Below are 20,054 nucleotides of genomic sequence, written 5' to 3' on the forward strand. Positions count from 1 at the left end.
CTTACAAGAACAAATGTAGTGCTTGGTAAGATGCTACACTCATTAGTAGTTTTTTTCATAGTACTTTGTATGCCAGTTATTTTTATTACTAAGAAGATATTAAAATGGGTGCACATGTTAGTTATCTTTCCTTAAAATATAAAACATATTCTCCCTTTTATTCAATTATAGGCAGTTTTATTACAACAACAAAAAAACTCGACACACACATCATCCCCTTGTCTCCATGGAGATAGAGACGGGCAATGCAATAACATCTCCATGGAGACGAGCAGATGGCGGACCGTCCAACGTTAAAATTACATAGTGCACCTTTAAATCACTATCAATTGCAATCAAGCTATGATGATTGTTATAATTTAAACAAAATGTCACTCAATTTGCCAACAGATGATGACGGCTGGAGTCGACTAAAGAAATTCTTGGTCAGTGAAAGACAAACCGTGTGCAACATTTAATCGACACGAAAGGGGTTGATTAAAAACAGCTTTATAGTCAGAAAAAATACTGATAAATGGCGAAAAAAACTCCCAAAACTCCAATTAACTCCAACCACGTCTTTCTTCTGCTGTAATCCATATCAATCCCTATCATTATAATTAAATAATTACTCAACTTATCAAATATTTGGCCGTTCAAGACAGACCAATACCAGTGTCACGTCAGTCTCTGGTCACATTATCCACTTGATCACGGCGCGTTTTTTGGACGGAGACGATGCTGGATTCAAAGTGTTGGGTGCAGCGGTTGACGGATCCCGAGGCGCTGGCGGAGGACAGGCACGCCGCAGTCTCAGCCATTCTCACCAGGGACTGTTTTGACAGGGCCGCGTTACGCAACAGGCTTCACCGTCGCCGCAGACTTCCTCAGCGGCACAAACAGATTGACAGCATCTTATTACCGACATCTCCCTCTGCTGTACGTGTTCTCTCACCAAAGCCGTGCCAACTACGCGTTTTCCCACTGTGTGTTTTTTTTGTTTTTGTATTAATATTAACGACTCGTCTGTCTGTCACTTTTTGTTTTCCAGATAGTCCTGCCGAAGAGTGCGGGCTGAAAACCGGCGACAAAATCCTCTTTCTCAATGGGCTTGACATGAGGTGTGTTTTATGATGGATAACGCCCTCACTCACTACTCTATTCACTATATGTGAATAGAGGCAGTGTTTGATGATGTGTGTGTAGCAGAAGCGCGCAGGAGTTCCATCATCACAATTTGAGGGTGAAAAATAGCAGCGCAGCATGAAACACTTTTAATCCACCGCAACAAAATATGTATTTTTTTAAAATTTGGTGCGTCTCGTTGCTTGGGAGAAGAAATGTGTGATTTATGACTAAAAAGCTGAACACAGGCTTATATTTTTCATGTTTCTTCCCTGTCTGCAAAATTGAACAATTCCCTGTATGTACCGGCGGCTTTGGCTCGCTCCTCCAAAAACTTGTCGAACTCTGGGAAAGAACGAAAACATCAGAGCATTTTAGGACTAAAGAAAAGCGTAGGTCACTTTTGAAAGACAGGTTTTGATATCAGTTTTCTTTTTTTACCTGGTTAAAGAGAAGTAATCGAATGAATAAATAAATGATCGTTTTACATGTACTTGCCTTCACTTGTCACGCCCTCTTCGCCCTCATCACCTTTCTGCAAAAACGGCATGTTCATGGATTAATTTAATGACAGGTAAAAATAAACGCTTCCCCCAAATTAATTAGAATCATTCATAATCACACTATATAAATACAGTACTGCATAATATACTTCTATCTTGATCTATTGTTTATATTTCTGTAACTGAAGTCAGGCCGCTAGTTGTAAACAGTGGTGGAGAGTACAAAAGTAAAAGTACTGATACCTGTACTTTACAAGTAATTTTTACACTGGATTTTTTTTTTATGATTTGAACACATTTTGAATATAATGCAACAAAAATGTCAAACAATAATATTTAAACCATTTTATGTGACTGAAACAATGACCTTAAAGCTAGATAATCAAAAATTAAAATCTTTGCTCGATTATTTTAAGTTATGTTTCATGCTGTCCAAAAAAAAAAAAAAAAGCAATAGACAGACAAAATCGCACACATTTTTTGTTCGTGTTTAGTTTAGCTTTGCATTGATTTGAGCTATTTCCCTGCACATTTAAAGCTGAAATATATAAATGTTCAGCCGTCTTTACGTGGTTTAAACATTTCCACGTGACAACAAAAAATTGCATAAGAAGAACTTTGTAGTAGGAGTACTGCAACTTCAACCTTTTCGACGACTACTTTTCGATTTCTTGACCTTTCACATTTGTTTTAAAAAGGTGTAGGAGACGGGAGCATAGGTGAAATTCAACGCTTGTAAAGTCCATAAATGATTAGGTAACATATTATTCGATGTTGCAAATAGTGTGAGAACAAATAGTATTACTCAGACATCGCCTTGATAGAAATGTGATGTAAGCTTCTGAGTTTCTGATGCGATTGGCGCTGAATAATTTCACAGAGTCAGGGCAGTGGGAGCTAGCTAAACATATATCAACTTAATACCAAGGTTATATAATCCGTTAGATGTGTTTCAACTTAGTGTGGTGATATGTGTAGTTTAATAGATACGTTTTGTTGCTTAGGCCTTTGCAAGTCGCGATGTCAAAAATGCAATAAAGTAAGAGAATGAAAGATTTAGTTTGTAGATCTTCCTCAAAGTGTTAGAGATGGAGAGGCTGAAGTGGCTGAAGTTAGATATTATTTCGCAGTTTATCGACTCGTGTTCAGCTCAGAACCATCAGAACTCCAGGCTGCACTAGCACTGGTTCAGGATATGTGCTGGGCTTTAGTTAGTGACCGTGCACATCAGAGAGAGGACAAAGCTGCTTTCTGATTGGGTCTAATCTTCTTGAGAACCAACACATTGAATGAAAATATAAACAATTTTAACGTCATGTCCAATGTTTTTTTGATGAAATAAATCAACGTGACGATTGTTATCAGTTAAAGCTGTATTTGATATGAGCATTTTTAGCCGGTGTGATCAGGGGACGCAGAAAAGCCATGTTTAGGATATCAAAGTACAAAGAGCAGCATTATAGATTATATTCAGGCAAAAAGTGGCAAAAAATATAATGTAAAAACAATTGAATAAACACATTTTTTGGAGATTTGGACTTTGAATAGAATAATTATTTATATACGATTAAAACTTTTTTTTTAATGTTGATTATAAGACAGGAAATGGTAAATAGTGTACAATTCTGTGTTTCCAAAATATTGCAAGAAATGTGCCCATTTCATGCTCAGCTGTCCTGTCTAAAAAACCCACGGGCCGCACTCATCTGCTCTCAGAGGTTAAGCAGGACAGGGCCTGGTTAGTACTTGGATGGGAGATCACTGGAACACCAGGTGCCACAGTGGGGCGCTAGAGGAAAACTGTTGTTGTGTCCTTAGGCAAGACACAAAGCACTGCATTTTAATCCTGATTCTTCTGTATATGTGTTTTTGTAGGAACTGCTCCCATGAGAAGGTGGTGTCCATGCTTCAGGGCAGCGGTGCAGCGCCCACACTGGTCGTGGAGGAGGGTTCCATAGATTATTCTCCTGAACACACCGAGACAGAGGACACGCCCAGCCCAGTGGCCACCAGCACACTGCCACGCTCCAGGTTTGTGACAGGAAGTGAGAATCTGACGTATACGACTTCACTCTGTCCTAAAACCTCAGCTAAGATAAACGGTGTGTATCAGTTATTGTGTTCTTTCCAGTGCTCCATTGTTCGTGTTGCATTGATGGATCACAGAGTCTCTAAAAGTTGCTGAGTCGGCTGCAGAACTTTTATGATGCAATTTTCTTTAGTGGAAAGGAAGCCGATATACTGTGATCAGCAGAATTTTGTTTATATACCCAAGCAATATAGACTCATGCTATATCTTGGGTTCTGGGAACTTTATGCAACTTTTTACTAGAAAGTCCTACAATAAAACAATGATTCACACTTTAATGCACACTTATTTTTCAACTACAATAAAAAGACAGCAGTTGGTATAAATTCAATTATGACTTGACCTTTAAGTCAAACCTTTACATGTTTTACAAATGAAAGGGCAAAATCCTGGACCAGCCTCTGCAACAGTAAATTAATTGTTATAATTAATCAAGTTAACTATATTCTGTTGCTGCACATTATCAATTGTATAATTACATAAGCTCTATTTGGACTAGATTAGTTTTACATAGGGACCATTGAAATCTGTGTTTTTTCTGTGCATTCCTGATAAGCAAAGTCCGTAATCTATTTGATTGTGTTTTATCATGGATAACGCCTTAGTACGAGTGAATAGAGGCAGTGTTTAATAATGCGTGTGGGCAGAAGCGCGCAGGAGTTCCATCATCACTATCTTAGGGTGAAAAATAGCAGCGCCGCATGAAACACTTAAATCTAACACAACAAATTGTGTGTATTTTTTTTTGTTTTTTTGTACAGAATAGTCCAAGTTAAAACATTATTCATTTTATTGAAACCTGGACCTTAAATTGACCGTTAATACATCTTGAATCATTATTAGCTGTGGCGGCACGGTGGGGCAGTGGTTAGCGCTCTCGCCTCGCAGCAAGGTACGGAGGTAGTAGGAGGAAAAGAAATGCTAAATCTCAGTGGGACTTTCTTAGTTAAGTAAAGGTCAGTCAATAAAAACAAATCTCAGAAATCGCACTGTACCTGAGCTGAGTTTGCTGAATTTTGATTTACACAGCACTACACAAGAAACATTCATCATTATCACCGTTTACCTAATGTCCATAGGTAAAACTAATCCTGTCCGAATAGGGCTGTAGTCAAAGAAACTTCCTCTGTGCCGCAGGTCTCCGGCCCTCAGCTCGCTGCAGTGGGTCGCAGAGATCCTCCCCCCGAGCATCAAAGTCCACGGTCGCACCTTCAGCCAACAACTGGAGCACCTTCTGACCATTCAAGAGAGATACAGCGTCTGCAAGGCCCTGGAGACCTTCTTCCAGCACCGGTAAGTCGGATCTGCCGCACTGAATACTCTCCATGATGCTGTAATAACAATCATTTGTTTCATCTATCTGTGCACCCCAAAAGTTGATAAGTAAAAAGTAACAGAAGTTTAGCTGTTGCCGTGGAAACTGTACTTTTACAGTATACTGCGTAGAGTGCAGGGCTGCAGTGGGGAGGAGAAAGCACAAGGGACGACGCCATGAAATAGATGCAGGTTATGTAGGCGGACGCACAAAACCCACCACTAAGCATTGATTAAACCGTATTCCCGGGGTAAACAAGAGACAGGAAACAACTGTGCGGGTTGTTCTGCTTCTTCTAATGAATATAAAACAGCACAAATCAAAACAAACCGCTGCATCGTGCCCGAATGGAACTTTACGGTAAATATATTTGCTCGCAGGAACGTGGACACCTTGATAGTAGACGTCTTTCCGGTGCTGGACACCCCGGCCAAGCAGCTCATCTGGCAGTTCATTTACCAGCTCCTGACCTACGAAGAACAAGGCCGCTGCCAGAACAAGCTGTCCCGTTTCCTCGGGTTCAAGAGCAGCGGTGAGTCAGTAAACACAAGCCGCGAAGAGAGAGTCGCAGTAAAAAACATGAAAGAGAGTTTGAAGGCCAAGAAGAAATACTCAAATAATTTCAATCTAAAGTGAACCAGGAATAAATTATATAGATTTGAAGCAATAATCATCAAAGTTAGTTTAGTTTGCGAAACATATTGTTAAAGAGTCAACTGAAACAAAGAACTGACTTGTGAAATCATAAACCTCTTGATGAAATAGTGGCACTACATTTAAAACTTAATGTATGTATTAAAGGTGTACTATGTAACTTTTTGGGATGAGAATCTGCCACCTGATTGTTCCCATGGAGATGATATTACTTTGTCCTACAGTATGGCATTAAACATATTTGGCCCACTGAATACACAAAAGAATATGTTGATACAGGTGTTTTCTAGCAATAAAAATACCTACCTAAGATTTATATTACGTCATACTGTGTAACATTCAAAGTATTAACATCTCCATGGAGACAAGCATGTGGTGTACTTTAGAAAAGTTCAACAAAAGCAAATGAAAGCTTGTAGCTTTAGCAACTCTCTAAAGAGCCGGACACAACAAACTAGCTCAATAAAAACACAATAATGGCCCCCGAACGTTTATTGCGAAACTTCTCCAAACCCTCCAAATGAATGTAATATTTCCCGTGCTTCTCCGCAGCCATACTGGATCCCCACGGCTCCGAGCTCCACAGAAGGAGCAGCTCTGTGCGCATCAGCGGCTCGTCGTACCGGGGCGGCGCGCGCGAGAGGAGCTCCGACGACTGCATCATCGGCACTCACCTGGGGATGGGTACGGGGCCCGCGCAGTAAATCATTGGCACGCAATCAGTACAACTACTTTTGTAACGGCGCAAATGACCAAAACACAGCCTCTCACTTTGGCGTCGGCTCTTATTGCATCCCCGGACGTAGATGAAAAATGCTGATTGCAGCTTTTGGTTCAAATATCCCACAGAGCTCGGTGTTTGCCAGGCTGTGTTTTGCAACGGTCAGCACACTTAGGTACAATGAAGCTCATAGTAAAGTCTTAAAGTCAAAGATAATGCCCGCTACTGCATTCGAATAAGTGCTTTCTTTAAGGCTCCATCGCTCCTGCTCTGCGCCGTTTCATCTTCTCCTCTCGAAAGGGGGATGAAAGAATGTCGGGCGTGTCATTCTTCATGCTTTATACTGTGCTGTAGGAATTCATTTGGACGAGGCGGAGAGCTCGGAGGAGAGGCAGTCCGGCGATGGGACGTCCTTCCCGGAGTCCCCCGACCTCAATCATGTAGGTACAAGTGCTTCCTGCGCGGCGGTCGAAGGTCGGCTCAATGCATTCGTGGCATTTTCTTCCAGCGGGTGAGGTTTAGTGAGTATGTCGCCATGGATACGCTACGCAAGATCAGTTTTAATTGTCAAACTGATCCGAATTAGGACTTGGAATCAAATGGGGATTAAAGTTATGGCAGGGAACAGTGAGTTTGGGTTATTTTATTTGTTATTTAGTACAAAAATATGTGAGAGTACCAGCAGTTTTGTCATAATGTGTTCTGAAATAAACAAAATATATAGCAAAAATACCTTCATCTAACAGAAATTTACAGTATTTCAAATAAAAATAAAAATATATAGTGATTTTGTCTCCATTTTGTCTCTCTTTAAGTTATGGGGTCAAAGAGTTTATCAAAATATCATTAAAAAGTCCAATATTGTGCAGCCCTGCTACCTGCCAACCTTTAATAACCTCTATTTTTATTGTTTTTGTGCGTTTCCATTACATTAAGCCCAGCCTCTGAGCAAAATGCCAAGAATTTCGAGTCATTCTGTGCAGCAGCCTTCAAATCCAGTCCTCATTTGAGTCAGCGCATGTGCTAACGGCTAACGTTCTTCATCCCGTAGATGACAGGTATTTACACAGAGCTGGAGTGTGTGTACCCGGGCAAGAAGGACTCGTCTCCGCTGCACGGCTCCACGGGAGAGCCGGAGAGCCAGAGCGGGTGCTACAGCCGCCCACTCTCACCCCTCACCCTGCCCCCGCTCAAGGGTACACTGGGTATGAGCATCCACAACCACAGACGCACATTTTTATATCAAATACAATGACTATTTCAGTGTATGTCAGTGTCTTTATTGAGCAAGGAGCAGTGTGTGCAATGTTTTCATTGAAGGTTTTTGGTGTTTTTAATGTGTATTCACCTTATTCCACCCTGCCCACGTTTCCGTTGTTGTTTAGGCATTCATTTATGTGGGAATTAAAAAAAAAAAATCCTATTTCGGATCATAGAAAAGTCTTAAAACATGATCAAGTAGATTGATTTGTGTAAAATGTTCAGAGTTTATGTGAACTCGCGATCCGCTGCTCTGGAAAATGACAAATGATACGAGCAGAAGGAGGGACAAATAATGGTGGTAACTTCTGGAATAAGGTGAATAAAGTTAATACTGTTTAATAATGCCACATTGTTTACAAATTTGAACATTTTACTGATATTGTTCATTACTTCTTGCGACTATAGCTGCAAAAACCAACACTTAGATGAAGTAAATTAATTATTTTTTAACATAAATGGAAGCTTAGGTATTCAAAATCTTTAATAATTTGGCTAAAAGTTCCAAAATCTTCACACTGCTCCTTTAAGTGTATGGTTATAATGTTAAGGCTTTTAAGGTTTATTGATAAGCTAGTTTTAAGTAAGTAAGTAGTAAGCTAAGTAAGCTAAGTAAACAGATAATTATTCCTAAATGATACTATTTTCAGTACTTGACAGGCATCTTCTTCATCCCAAATCAGTGTCCACCTTTGAAACAAACTCCTCATTCCTCCTCCCTTCCTGCCCGCAGGGCGTAAGTCCGGTCTGTCCCTTTCGTGGAAGGAGCCCCTGCCCTCTCAGGTCTACGGGCTGCACCACCAGAGCAGCGCGGACTCCAACCCGTACGTGAGCCTGGAGAGCCCCCCCACGTTGCCCCAGCACCTGGACAGCGACGCGGCGCCCAGCACGCTCAACCGCAGGAAGAAACTCTTCACCTTCTCCCGGCCGCCACGCAGCAGGGACACCGACAAGTTCCTGGACGCCCTGAGCGAGCAGCTGGGGCACAAGGTCACTCTGGTGGACGGGGTGGAGGAGAACGACTATGAAGAGGTGAGCGAGGAGCACGTGCGATGCTAGTATGCTAACTGTTTAGGAAAACCACAGGGATGCACAACGTTAGAAATATCTTATTTCTAAAATACAACTGCTTTAGAAATAGATATTTAATGTAAGTGTGCGTCACAAACCAAAGCATCGATGGAGCACAGAGGTTAAACATCACTTACATCGCCTAGTGTCAAAAAAAGGGTGTGTCGAGTAAAAACTGAGCTTTTTTTTCTCTAATTAATAGTAATGAACTATAACAAAAGTACACCATCATTTAAATATTTTTTTTCATAATAAATTGCAGTATTGATTTAAAACAATCCACTCACTTCCTGTTCCAAACTGTAGAACTGATAAGCCCCGCCTCTCCATAACGATGTGTCACTCTAAACAAGCAGCATATTGTCATTTACAAGTTTTTATTTTTGAAAAGATGCTACGTGACATTAGTACTCTTAACTTTCAAATAATTACTGTACATGGATGTGGGCGGGGATAGGGGGTAGGTGAAAACAGGAATTTTCTGAGCACTCGAGCCTCAGTTGCATGATTACGCAAATGCAGGAATCAATCAAAATACATCTTTGAGTAAATTAATGATGAGGAAACACTGTTGTTACAAGGGTAAAAGCTCATTAAAGCTGATTGTGCATAATATATCCCTTTAATTAAAATCCCCTTAATTAAAATTGCTGTGTGATTAACTGCTCCACGAGGCAGCAGCTTGATTGTATATTTTTAGAAACTTAGACATTAGAAAAAGAAAAAAAAACTGAATACATTTACTGTATTTCAGCTGGACAGTGGTGCAGAATGACAAGCGACAATTGTGTAGCATTAACGATTAAACAAAACTACAAATTCCTGTCTGTCTGTCAATTTCACTACATTTTCATCCTGATCAAATATTGATGCAAATGAGGCGACTTCCATTAAAAGCTTGTATTTTGAAGTTCAGCAGCACTATTTACTTGCTTATGTTTTTAGATCTATGTTGTTATAGTGTGGGCCAAATCTATTGAAGGAGCTCTAAATCACGCTCCACTTGTGTCACACAAACAGATTTATCAAGGTGCTTGTCATGGTTTCAGAAGAAGAGGTGTGACAGTAAGTAAATCATAACCTACACATAGAACTATTTATACCTTCATCTGGCTGAGTAGACGAGGCGCTGCATGAACGCTACAGAGGAGTTCAGTGACTGTCAAGGTGCTATTGTCTGTGTGTCCACTTATACTTTAGTTTAGTCTTTATTTGTCAGAAACTAAACTCCAATCACCTTTATGGAGGTGGATACTTATAATCAGTGACATAACTTTGTAAATGCATGTTTGGTTTGAAAACATGCGGATCAACAAGGGTTTTATCTTTTGATTTTTGTCACCAGTGTAGTGAGTTATGTGTAGTCATGTATATTGTAAGATATGGTCTAGGGCTGCACAATCATGACAAAGTTTTATTTGTAGAGCACGATTCGTACAAAAGTGCAATTCAAAGTGCTTTTCTTTTCGACGTTAAAAACACAAAAAACACAATACAGTGTAAGTCACAATAAATTGATAAAAACACGTGGTATTTAATTTATTTTTTATTTGTTATAGTACATTTAAATTTTAATGTTTCATTGTTGTTTAGTTGTAAGTGATCAACTGATCGAAGCAATAAAAATGAAAGATTACATATTGCTTTAAATTGTGTAGCCCTACATTTTATTCATTATTTTTATTTTATTGTATTAGTTTTTCTCTTATATTTTTTAATGCTTTGCAAAAATCATAAAAGGTGTGGTAGGCAGCATTCAAAAATACATTTTGCCTTCTAGAAAGAAAACTGTTGAACTGTCTTTATTCTCCTCAAAGTGAAGTTGCCTACACCAGCTTTGTGATGTATCATAATTATTAGATATTGTTTGCATTTCATTTGATAAACATCTCTAAACAAACCCATGTGATGAGAGGACGTCTCTTTTCCAGATGACGTTCCCCGAGGAGCAGGAGGGGGGCTTCGCGCCTCGGCAGCTGAGCAGTGAGAGCAGTGAGGGCCCCAGCGGGGGTGAGGAGGCGCCCTCTCCCACCTTCTCCGATGAGGGTGAATCCATCCCCCCTCCCCCCACGCAGAGCCCGCCTCCCCCTCCGCCCTTCCAGTCCTTCATCCCGCCCCCAGTCCAGTTCACTGACCGCCTCCCGCCCGTGCGCTACTCCCCCGAGCACATGCCCCGCAGCCGCATGCCCTTCCAGCCGCACCACCCCATCATCCCGCCGCCCCCGCCGCCGCCCCGCACCCTGCTCTCCACCCGCTCCCCGCTCCACCACAAGACGGACAAGAAGCCCCGCCTGCAGCCCACCACGCGCATCTCTCAGGGTCACGGCACCCTCCGCACGGCGCACCCCAACCGCTACCTGCCCCGACAGCTGAGCCAGCCCCAGCCGCTGCTCCACGCCTCCACCTCGCCACAGCCCTCCCCGCAGGTGCTCCGGCCCAGTCAGGCGGTGCTCCAGAGGCACCACCAGCTCCACCACCAGCACAGCTACCAAGGCCCGCTGCCCCCCTCCCTCAACGACCACGGCCCCTCCCAGAGTAAAAGCCAAGGCCCCTGCTCCAGCTCCACTCTGCCCGGGCACAGCAAGACCTACGAGAGCCGGCAGGACCCGTGCACGCAGGTAACAAGGGTGGTCCCTCAAACAGCAGGCTCATTTTGACTCTGAACTGAAGGGAAGGACACAAACGTATTTATGACAAGATGCATCACACATGAAAAGTCTATGGATCATACAAAAGTAATTACGTGCAGTGTTAAAAATAGAACAGCTGTTTTAAGAGTCTGACAACATTGCAGAGGCATTTGAAAACCTAGCAACATAAAACAGAAAAGTTGATCTATTTCTAGAATTTTACACAAAAGTTCACACACTTATATTCTCACTTTGCAACAAGAATTGCAACAAATTATCTACTTATTGGGCCTCTACATTTATGGATAGCTACAAAATACAATTCAGTCCTGTAATAAATTAGCAATGGTTAAAAACATCTTGCATAATTTTATGGTTCATTGTAAAAATCTGTGCAAAAACAGTTAGAACTAACAGTACTTTATAACAACTAGCTTTTTAATAACCTTAATCAAGCATGAATAAAGAACAAATGGTTTACTAAGAATGATTACAGTTTGTTGTATCTTTAAAAACAGCATCCAGATAAGAGTTCAAAATGGTACCACTTTATAATAACTACATTACTTTATTATCCTTAACAAAGCATGAAAAAAATGCTTAATTTATTTTGAAAAATGATTTAGACTTAGTAAGTACTTAATTCATACTTAATTAAAACTCCTAACTCCTTAAAAGGATTCTATAAAGACATAAACTGCAAAGCGTTTGTACGTTCTGTCACATTTCTACTCAAATCACTTTTCAACAAGACTCCTCCCTCTCTCTTTCTCTCTCTCTCTCTCTCCCCTCTCATCCCCCAGGCTCCTCCCCCTCCTCCTCCCCCGCTGCCCCCTCCGTGCGACCCCCCTCCCCTGCCCGGCCCGGGACAGGCGTCGGACCCCAACCACATGAGCGTGAAGAGACTGCGCTGGGAGCAGGTGGAGAACTCCGAGGGCACCATCTGGGGGCAGGTGAGCGTCCCCTCCACTGCACCTGTCAAACTCACCACCCGAGCTGTGACTTCTCACGCCTCTCCCACGTGCACACCCTGCCGCCGCCGCCGCCGCCGTTATGAGTCACGCTCCTGGTGGCGAGATGCATTGATTCACTTTCTGTTATTTGCGGTTCCACTCTCTGTTCCATGTGTTTTATTTGATTGTACGTCTTTGTTTCCATTCAGCTTGGAGAGGATTCAGAGTACGACAAGCTGACAGATATGGTGAAGTACATGGACCTTGATCTGCATTTTGGGACTCAGCGAAGATGCAGTAAGTTTTCAATGAACTTTAATTGTTTTAGCTGCTTCTTCATTGTCATATCATTTTTTTTATGTATGCATTCCATCTCGAACGTGGTCGTATGTCACTTGTAAATATTGTATTACTTTTGTTTGTTACCGTAATAAGATAAGGCTAAACAGCTCGCTGATTGAATGATTGAATAGAGCAGAACTAATACAAAGAAATCAATAAATAAATACTGTTAGTTCTGAAGCCACAGATGATTAAAATAAAAAAAATGCAACTTAAATGAATGCTGCTTTGCGGAGAATAAAACGCTCTAAATTGGATGCAGACAGCGCACTGCGGTCTCATTTTGACTCTAAAACAGATTTTACAATTTATCTGTACAGGACCAAAACAGATTTTACTTTATTTACATGAAGAAAAAAAAGTTACATCCCTTTAATAGTGAATTTAAAGGTACACTTGTCATCCATCTGCTTTTCTCCTTAGAAATAATATAGCTTTTACCTGAATGTTCCACAGTACCTCGTTACACTTTTTATACTTACATTTATTCAATACAATCAACAGAACGGAAAGACACTGTAACTGCAATAGAACACGTGTGGCAAAACAATAAAACTTCCAGCAGAAACGTTGCATCGTGCTTTTAGTTTAAGAAAGTAATTCACTTTACAGCGCAACAAAGAAAAAGACCACTGACTTGTCTTGTTGATGCATCCACAGTTTTCTTGTCCACTGTTCCATCTTTTCTCCGTATGGCACCGCCCCCTCACCGCCGCACAGTCCAAACGGTGGAGTTGTGTTGTCACTAAAAACCCATCAGCTCCTTGTGTGCGTGTGGTTCATAGTTCCCCCTGGTGCCCGGAGAACCCATGTTAAACTCTTGTTAAAATGCTCAGTCTCCCCTCCAGAGCCAGCCTTCACGCCCGAGAACTTTAAAAAGAAAGACGTGGTGGAGATTCTGTCCCATAAGAAAGCCTACAACGCATGTGAGTATCTAAAGTACTGTCTGCGTACTGAAACTGCACAGCAACAATACTGTATATTCTGAAGGTTTTTACAGATTCATGCGCAGATCTGGTTTGCCATGTATGAATATGAGCTTGATTTTCTACAAAATTGTAAAATGTTCAATCCCCCATTAACAGATTAAAACAATACAGTCACAAATACAAGCTTTTCTGAACCACAAAAGACATGATCTGGTCACTGTAGTTCAATTGTATATACTGTATTTTCCGTACTATAAGGTGCACTGGATTGTAAGGCGCATTGTCAATGAATTTTCATATATAAGGCGCACCGGACTATAAGGCGCATTAAGCGAAACAAAACGTGTACCACACTAAATCACTTTGAGGTCAGTAAGCACAACCAGAATTGATCTATATATAAGGCACACTGGATTATAAATCGTTTTTTGGGAAAGTTAAAGACTTTTAGGTGCACCTTATAGTGCGTATATAGAATCTTAAAAGGCAAAAAATATAGAAAATTAGGGTCTTATGTAAAAGATTTGTATGTGAACACTACACACAATGAAATGAAAGTGTACAATAATACAATACAATTGATGAGGCAAGTTCTTTTGTAGAGCACAATATGTACACAAAGTAATTCAAAGTGGTTTACGAAACAGAAAAAGATTAATTCAAATCTCAATAGAAACAGATAAAAACATGAATAATCATTATAGATTGACTTCAAAAGAGAAGAGTGCAGACACAGTTATTCCTGTCATACACAGCGAAAGGTTTGTCAGAGTAGAAACTAAAAACTAAAACCATGTAAGTTTTGTCTTATGAGCAGTTTGTCAGTGAAACAAGTGAAACCCATTAATCACAACTAATCAATTATTTAAATATTCACCAATCAAACTTAGTAATCAAATCATCTTTATCTGGTCGACACAGACACATGACAAAACATGTCATGAAATGTTATAATTGTGTTTTTTCTGAAATAAATATGCCATCTTTTTAGCTTAATCTCAGTCAAATATGTAAAAAAAACATTCATATTCACCTCATATATTTTGCAATTTAAATAACTAATCAGCCGTTAATCAAAAGAATAATTGCCATATTGATCGATTACCAAAATAATAATTAATTGCAGACCTACTTCCAACACATTATCCAAATCTTACTGTTCAATCTGGGCTCAACTCCAGGAATATTACAAAATTATTATATTTTAGTTAGACAAATTATGATTTGTTTTTGATTTGTTAGTTTGAGTCAAAATATTATGTTAATTTAATTGACTAAATCCATTAAGAACATGTATGTTTCATTTTAACAACCGGTATGATGAATTGCTTGGATTAAAAACCTTGAACATGAATTTAGTTTCCATTAATTCCCTTCATTTATTTATCTTTTAAGTTTTATGATTTGATGAAAATGTCAGCACTTTTAGTCATAGTCTTGATGAAGTAAATAAATAGACAGAAGTGAGTGTAAAGCGTTTGTGACGTGCTGCAGCCATCCTGATCGCGCACCTGAAGCTGTCACCGGAGGAGCTGCGGGACATCCTGATGAACATGACCACGGACCGCCTGGAGCCCGCCCACATCAAACAACTGCTGCTGTACGCCCCCAACGACGACGAGGTCACCCTGTACCAGCAGTACGACCAGGACCCGGGCAAGCTCAGCCAGCCCGACCACTTCATCTTCCTGGTACTAGATTCCAGGTTTTATTGTGAAAATTGTGCTTGAACCTGCTTTATAAACCATAGTATAGTATAAATTACAGTTACAGAGCATATTTAAACAGTTTTGTTGTGTTATTTGTGTTTTAACAAAAGAAATATCCACTTTCAGACACTGCACTTGTATGAATAGATATTGGCACTAACGGATCCTTTACTTCAAGGTGTCGGAACTGAAAAGCTGGAGCGGTGCAAATCCAAATCTACTTTATTTATATAGGACATTAAATAAATAAAAACAGTTTCCAAAGAGCTGTACAGACACAAAACAATAAAAGTTATAAGAAGTGTTCAGTTTGATCTCACAAGTCATAAGTCATATACAAAATATTGCACACAAACATATTTACGGAAAACAGAAACTCACAGAACAAAATCACAGCACATTTGAATGACAAGGAGTCAAATTTGTCCAGTTTCAAATTAAGTCCAAATGTAATTGAAGAAAAGCAGGTGACTTAGACCTTTAAAACTGCATAATATGAGAATAATAAGTAACACTCAGCCAAAATCAAAATTGAGTTTGGATATTGCTTTCTGCTCTGTTTTTTTTTTCTGTGTTTCATGTTTAATATCTAAAAAATATATAATAAAAAACACTTTCTAAAAATAAAATCACACAAAATATTCCACAGTATTGTACAAACTTATCTATCTTTCATTTATTCAGCCAAAGGCGGCAGGCTTTTTTTTTTTTTTATTGCCAACAACACCTGTCTCCATGGAGAGGACAACGTTTTGTGCCATTTTGCGGAACATTCTAGGCATAAAAACAACATTTCCGTGGAGAATAGAACGTTCCGGAGCCTACACTTAATAAACAAACTACGCAATATTAAAAGCCTATTAAAGCACAGCATTCCAGACAACAAAACAATCTGGATCTTAATGTTTCTGTTTGGTTCAGATGCTGAGGGTCCCCGAGTACAAAACGCGCCTGAAAAGTCTGCACTTCAAGACCACGCTCCAGGAGAAGATGGAGGAGATGAAGGTGGCGTTCGATTACGTTTACAAAGCGTCGATGGAGCTCAAGAGCAGCAAGAAACTGGGCAAAATCCTGGAGGTAACACTCACTCAGACAAGAAAGAAGAAGAACGAACACTTTTTGGATGACTGTAAACGATCCATGCGTCTTTTTTCCTACAGTTTGTCCTCGCCATGGGGAACTACCTAAACAACGGGCAGCCCAAGAGCAACAAAACCACTAGTTTTAAAATCAACTTTCTAACAGAGGTACGGCCGTGTCCTGAGCTTTATTTCACCCAAACCGGAACGTCATCTCAGTCTTTCCCCCGTTTTTTTTTTCCTTTTCGCAGCTGAGCACGACCAAAACGGTGGACGGGAAATCCACCTTCCTCCACATTCTGGCCAAGTCCCTGTGCCAGAACTTCCCCGAGCTGCTCAACTTTTCCAGGGACCTGACCACAGTGGCCCTGGCTGCCAAGGGTGCGTACTGTACGGAGCAGATATGGGCTTTATGAAGGGTTTTAGAAGGAACGTGCTCTTTACACTAGGTTTTTCTTTGTAAACAACGTTGAATAAAAGCAACAGACACTAAATCCCATCCAAAATGCAGGAACAATAACATGTATGTCCTGAAATCCATTTGTATTTGTATCCGTCGCATACAGTCGTAGTGAATGTGTAAATCCGACGAGCTTCGGATCCCTGCTTTCAGTACGGTTGCTAGGTAACAGTTTATGGAATTGCTGGGTTCGTGTGGTGCTCGGGCGCTTATGTTTCCGAGAGGAGAAGTCGTGGTTCAGATTTGTTTGCATCCGTGCGCTTTTATCTCGAAAAGACGGGGTTTTGAAAATCTCCGCTCTAACATAACAATACAGTCACAAAACAAACAAAGATAAAAAATATACCCCACCCTCCACCTCATATTCACACACACACAAAAAACAAGTAAAAAACAAACTAAATAACATTGATACATCAAAAGAAAAAAATGTGTTTTAGTAGGCCATATATTTCTTTCCAAAATGATTGTATTTATGTAGTATTATTACTATTATTATTAGCGTTGCATCAATGGAATTTCCCCATGTCGGACAATGAAGGAATATCTTATCTTATCTTATCTTATTATTATTATTTATTCATTATTATTATTTTATTATTGTTATTGTTATTATTTTTTATTGTTATTAATATATTTAGAACAGTGTTTAAGAGAGCAAAACATCCTGCCATTTTTACCTCAGCTAGTTATAATTATTATGAAATCTCCCCATGTGGGACAATGAAGGAATATCTTATCTTATCTTATAATATCGCCTTTGTGACTAATAGAACAGCAGTGTCGGGTTTTTCATGCCCAGATCTCTCGTTACATCTGACAGTGAACATTTCAATGTAGAAACGTTTAGTCAAAGAGCTCAAACAGCAGGTCAGGTCAGCTGTGGATGTCGGGCAGCGGATTTGAGTTCCAGAGCTGTGTTTTTTCCGACTTGTGCAAAAGTTCACGTGCGTTTTTCAGCCCGGAAACGCACTGAACTTCTGCTGCTCATGGAAGTCCAACACCAGTCAAACCAGGGAAAACGCTGTAAAATGTTTAGTCGAATCTAAAATATAACAGTTATTTATACATTGTAGTGGATATTTATATACTGTATAAATCCTCTTTATTCCCATGGCAGACAGGAGTAGTCCTACTGACTTAAAAAATTTACTGCTTTTATGAATGTCCAAGTATGTTTTCCAAAGGGTTGGCTCTCAAAGCTGTTTACACATGGAACACCTAAAAATAAATTGTGTTTAAAGTCGTCTTAAAAAATAGGTTTTGATCTCTCTGTGTTTTTTACTTTGTTAAATAAAGGTTAATCAACATTTATATATTTGCTTACGGATACGCCTTCGTGTAACAACTAGAGAGTGTTAGTTTCAGTTAGTTAGTTCCTCCCATCAGAGACACAATTTAGTGAAGAAAAAAGTGCAAACTGCAACTTTTCATTTATTTAATTGAGATTTTAGACACTTTTCTTTTTTTCCTTCTTTGAAATATAAAAACACACGACAAAAAAACAGAAGACTAAAGAGAACCCAAGAGACCAAAGCAAACCAAAAAAGAACAAAAGAAGACGTCCAAAGAAAGTCAAGGTCCCTCAAATTTGTCCCAAATGAATGTTCTGATTGTGAGTTTTTTCATTTGTCTGATGTCAGTCCTTAATCGTTGGTCGTTTGTGTCAACCATTTTTTGTGATGTCCTTTTATCCTGCAAAAGAACATTCCAAAAGTATCCATTCATTGTGGAGTTCTGAGGCCCACACCACAGTTCTAAGAGATTGTAGACACTTTTCGATACCAGCACACACCGTTCATCACATTATATTTGAGTCGTTTTTGTTTTCTCACTCTCTCTCACTTTCCCTGTGTGTGTTTCTTTCCTGCAGTGAACCAGAGGATAATCACCACAGAGCTGACCGACCTCCAGAGCACTGTCCAGGACATCAGGGCGGCCTGTGGCAAACTGCCCCCAACGCCTGAAGACAAGTTCTCCTCTGTCATGAGCGTACGTCACACATCGGCCACGCCCCAACACCGTCCACTCACTCTCTCACTCTCTCTGACTCTCTCACTCTCTCTCTCTCACTTTCTCTCTCTCTCACTCACTCTCACTCACTCTCTCTCTCTCATTTTCTCTCTCACTCTCTCTCACTCACTCTCTCTCACTCACTCACTCACTCACTCACTCTCTCTCACTCACTCTCTCTCACTCACTCTCTCTCACTCACTCACTCACTCACTCACTCTCTCTCACTCACTCTCTCTCTCTCATTTTCTCTCTCACTCACTCTCTCTGACTCTCTCACTTTCTCTCTCTCTCACTCTCTCTCACTCACTCTCTCTCTCTCACTTTCTCTCTCTCTCACTCTCACTCACTCTCTCTCTCTCATTTTCTCTCTCACTCACTCTATCTCACTCTCTCACTTACTCACTCTCTGACTCTCTCACTCTCACTCACTCTCACTCACTCTCTCTCTCTCACTCATTCTCTGACTCACTCACTCTCTCACTCTCTCACTTACTCACTCTCTGACTCTCTCACTCTCACTCTCTGACTCACTCTCTCACCGCTCCATTTCTTCACAGAGCTTTCTGGAGAACAGCCATCCCTCCATCCAGTCTCTCGAGTCGCTTCAAACCCGAGCCATGGAGGAGTTCGACAAAGTGGTGTTGTATTTCGGAGAAGACGGCAAGACCACCAGCACCGAGAGCTTCTTTGGCATCTTCGCCGACTTCATATCCAAGTTTGAGGTTTGAAACTGAGCTTTCGGAGACTTTAGCAGTTACTGACTCTGACGTCATTTTCGACCGTTGAGGACAGAAGAGTGTAAAGTGAGATTTGTGGTTGGAGAGTTTGTCATGTACTTTATTTCCTGCCATATTTCACACACTCTATCCTCAATTTATTTTTGTAAAGTTGCTAATAACGTCCATATAGTCATTTGCTCAGAAAAGTAAAACCGAAAAAGCCTACTATTTAAAGCTGGGGTTCCTGATTTTCAAACTGCGAATGTAGGAAGTAGTTATTTCATTCTAACTTGTCCCTGGCGCTCACAAACCCGTGCATTCATTTTCAGGCGAGTGCACGGCTTTAGAAGAGCTTTTTCAGACGGTGAAGTGAAGCTGAGGTGGACCACCCAAGCACAGCCAATCAGAGCACTGCTGTCGCTTCTTACTTCCTGGTTGACAAGAAACAAAATACTTTATTATTAGCTGCAGACACCAAAGATATTATTTTGGGGAATACA

General features: G+C 40.4%; 1 protein-coding gene across 3 annotated transcripts in view; it reads left to right on the forward strand.

Annotated features, from left to right (window-relative positions):
* Positions 1-20,054, forward strand: part of grid2ipb (glutamate receptor, ionotropic, delta 2 (Grid2) interacting protein, b) — a 48,016-nt gene that overhangs the window by 26,893 nt on the left and 1,069 nt on the right. For 2 of the 3 annotated variants that reach the window (XM_072456016.1, XM_072456014.1), the window contains 18 exons: positions 1,031-1,100; positions 3,483-3,638; positions 4,834-4,989; positions 5,392-5,543; positions 6,218-6,349; positions 6,741-6,826; positions 7,438-7,591; positions 8,380-8,678; positions 10,649-11,335; positions 12,151-12,300; positions 12,510-12,597; positions 13,479-13,568; positions 15,066-15,262; positions 16,202-16,357; positions 16,441-16,527; positions 16,611-16,740; positions 18,693-18,811; positions 19,393-19,557. In XM_072456016.1, coding sequence (XP_072312117.1) covers positions 1,031-1,100; positions 3,483-3,638; positions 4,834-4,989; positions 5,392-5,543; positions 6,218-6,349; positions 6,741-6,826; positions 7,438-7,591; positions 8,380-8,678; positions 10,649-11,335; positions 12,151-12,300; positions 12,510-12,597; positions 13,479-13,568; positions 15,066-15,262; positions 16,202-16,357; positions 16,441-16,527; positions 16,611-16,740; positions 18,693-18,811; positions 19,393-19,557 — 3,074 coding nt within the window. Of the gene's footprint in view, positions 1-1,030; positions 1,101-3,482; positions 3,639-4,833; positions 4,990-5,391; positions 5,544-6,217; positions 6,350-6,740; positions 6,827-7,437; positions 7,592-8,379; positions 8,679-9,737; positions 9,783-10,648; positions 11,336-12,150; positions 12,301-12,509; positions 12,598-13,478; positions 13,569-15,065; positions 15,263-16,201; positions 16,358-16,440; positions 16,528-16,610; positions 16,741-18,692; positions 18,812-19,392; positions 19,558-20,054 lie in introns of all 3 variants that reach the window. The other variant, XM_072456013.1, reaches the window with a different exon arrangement.

The sequence above is a fragment of the Eucyclogobius newberryi genome, unplaced genomic scaffold (assembly GCF_026437365.1).
Source record: "Eucyclogobius newberryi isolate DKJ021-1_F unplaced genomic scaffold, fEucNew1.0.hap1 SCAF_20, whole genome shotgun sequence".
In the NCBI taxonomy this organism is placed as follows: domain Eukaryota; kingdom Metazoa; phylum Chordata; class Actinopteri; order Gobiiformes; family Gobiidae; genus Eucyclogobius; species Eucyclogobius newberryi.